The following is a 1767-nucleotide window of genomic DNA, read 5'->3' on the forward strand; positions in this document are numbered from 1 at the left end:
ATAGAAACCTGGACAACTTTATGTCTTTTTATTTGTTTTAGCCATTGGCTTTTCCATCCTTTCAACCCCCCCCCCCCCCCCCCCTTTTGTTTTGACAAGTCTTAAAATATATATGTGTGTGTGTGTGTGTATTTGTGAAGTTAAGTTACCACTTTAAAGAAGGGAAAAAAAAAAAGCCTGTACCCAAAAGGGGTATTACTGCAAGTCTCTATCTTTTTATTCTTCCCTCCAAAAACTCCATTTTTCAAAAGCTTCATCTGCAAAAATCTTCCTTCTCAGAACCAAAAACTCTTTTCTGTCTTTTCACTTTGATGGAGACCCACATTAATTAATGCAAAACCCAGAAAATAGAATTTGATTATTTCCTTAAATAAGCAATAGAAGTGAGTTAGATATTAATTAATTTACTAATCTTACAAACAAAATAAGAGAAAAATAAATAAATAAACAAAGGGGATATAGGTTTTGTTTGTTCATGATCGATCCATGATTCATCAAGATCCCCAATCTGAAAACAGAGCTTCCCAAATCTCAGTGAACACCTCAAGAATCACATTATGGTGATGATGAGAATTCAAAGAGAGAAAACATTGCAAGAGTTGTTCAAGATCTTTAGCTGAAAATATCTGTTTCTCAACAATCATCTCCAACATTGACATTCTAAAATCATTATACGGATCGCTCGATTTCTTCACCACTGCAAAACTATCTTTCACTTTCCCTTTCAACGGCAAAACTCCCATTTCAGACCCCCGGCTCCGACCTCCTCTTCTCCGCCGTGACTTCTGTCGTCGGTGAGATGCCGACGAATCAGAAGAACGCGATTTCGAAGAGAAGAGGGTGTCCGTTTCATCATCGTCGTCTTCATCCTCGCTACTGTACCACCATGTACCACCGAAATTCGATGAACTAAAGAGGCTGAACGGAATCTCCCTCTTACTCTGTTTCCTCTGTTTCCTTTGTTTCTTATGTTTGTTCTTCTTCTTCGTTGAGGTTGTCATTTTCTCGGAGATGGGTTTTGAGGGGGAGATCGGGGAAGTCGGAGGGCAAGTACGGCCACCGGAAATTGCAGAGGGTAAAGGGGAGAGAGGGAAGCGGCGGGAGATTTTGCGGCGGGGGAGAAGGAAATCGGAAGAGGTTTCGGAGGGTGAGATCTTGCGGAAACTGGCATCGTCGGAGGAGGAGGGAATGAAGACGGCTTTATGGAGGATATCGGAGAGATTACGGGAACGGCAAGAGGCGAAAGAGGATTGGAAGACACGAGAGAGACGGAGCTTGAAACGTGTGTCCATTGGAGAGAAGGAGAAAGAGAAAGAAAGAAAGAGAGGAGGAAGAAGAAGGAGAAAAGGGAGAAATGGAAATGGCAGAGAGAAGTGAGAAATGCATGACAAACCAAAAGTGGGGAATGCTTATTTAAATAAAATTCCGTTTGTGAAAATAAATATTTAAAAATAAAACAAAGACTTCAAAGGAAAGATTTTTTTTTTTTTTTTTTTTTTTTTTTTTTCTTTTTCTTTTTCCTTTTTATAAAACTTGCTACATACAAAAGGCTTTTGGGTGTTCCCATTATTACTCTTTTACCATTTCTTATTTGTCATCTTCCCAAGAAATTAAAAAAAAAAAAAAAAAAAAAAGGAATTATTAGATCTTTCATGGTTAGCAGCAAAGTTCAATGATATGTAATCAAGTTTCCAATTATTATTTTGTTAATCACTTTTCCGTTCTCTCTTTACTTATCATATATTTAACAATACTTTACATTTTAAA

The 1767-nt window shown here is 37.8% G+C and overlaps 1 protein-coding gene across 1 annotated transcript; it reads right to left on the minus strand.

Moving 5' to 3' along the window:
* Positions 1 to 374: 374 nt before the first annotated feature.
* Positions 375 to 1380, minus strand: LOC103501571 (transcription repressor OFP8-like). The gene has a single exon (XM_008465180.3). It carries the CDS (start codon positions 1290 to 1292, stop codon positions 495 to 497), a length of 798 nt encoding a protein of 265 aa, XP_008463402.1. The 5' UTR covers positions 1293 to 1380; the 3' UTR covers positions 375 to 494.
* Positions 1381 to 1767: the final 387 nt, after the last annotated feature.

Source organism: Cucumis melo, chromosome 2 (assembly GCF_025177605.1).
Source record: "Cucumis melo cultivar AY chromosome 2, USDA_Cmelo_AY_1.0, whole genome shotgun sequence".
NCBI classification, from domain to species: domain Eukaryota; kingdom Viridiplantae; phylum Streptophyta; class Magnoliopsida; order Cucurbitales; family Cucurbitaceae; genus Cucumis; species Cucumis melo.

Bases quoted from the DNA above. Each gene is read 5' to 3' on its own strand.
- LOC103501571 (XM_008465180.3), bottom strand. From the start codon at position 1,292: ATGGACACACGTTTCAAGCTCCGTCTCTCTCGTGTCTTCCAATCCTCT.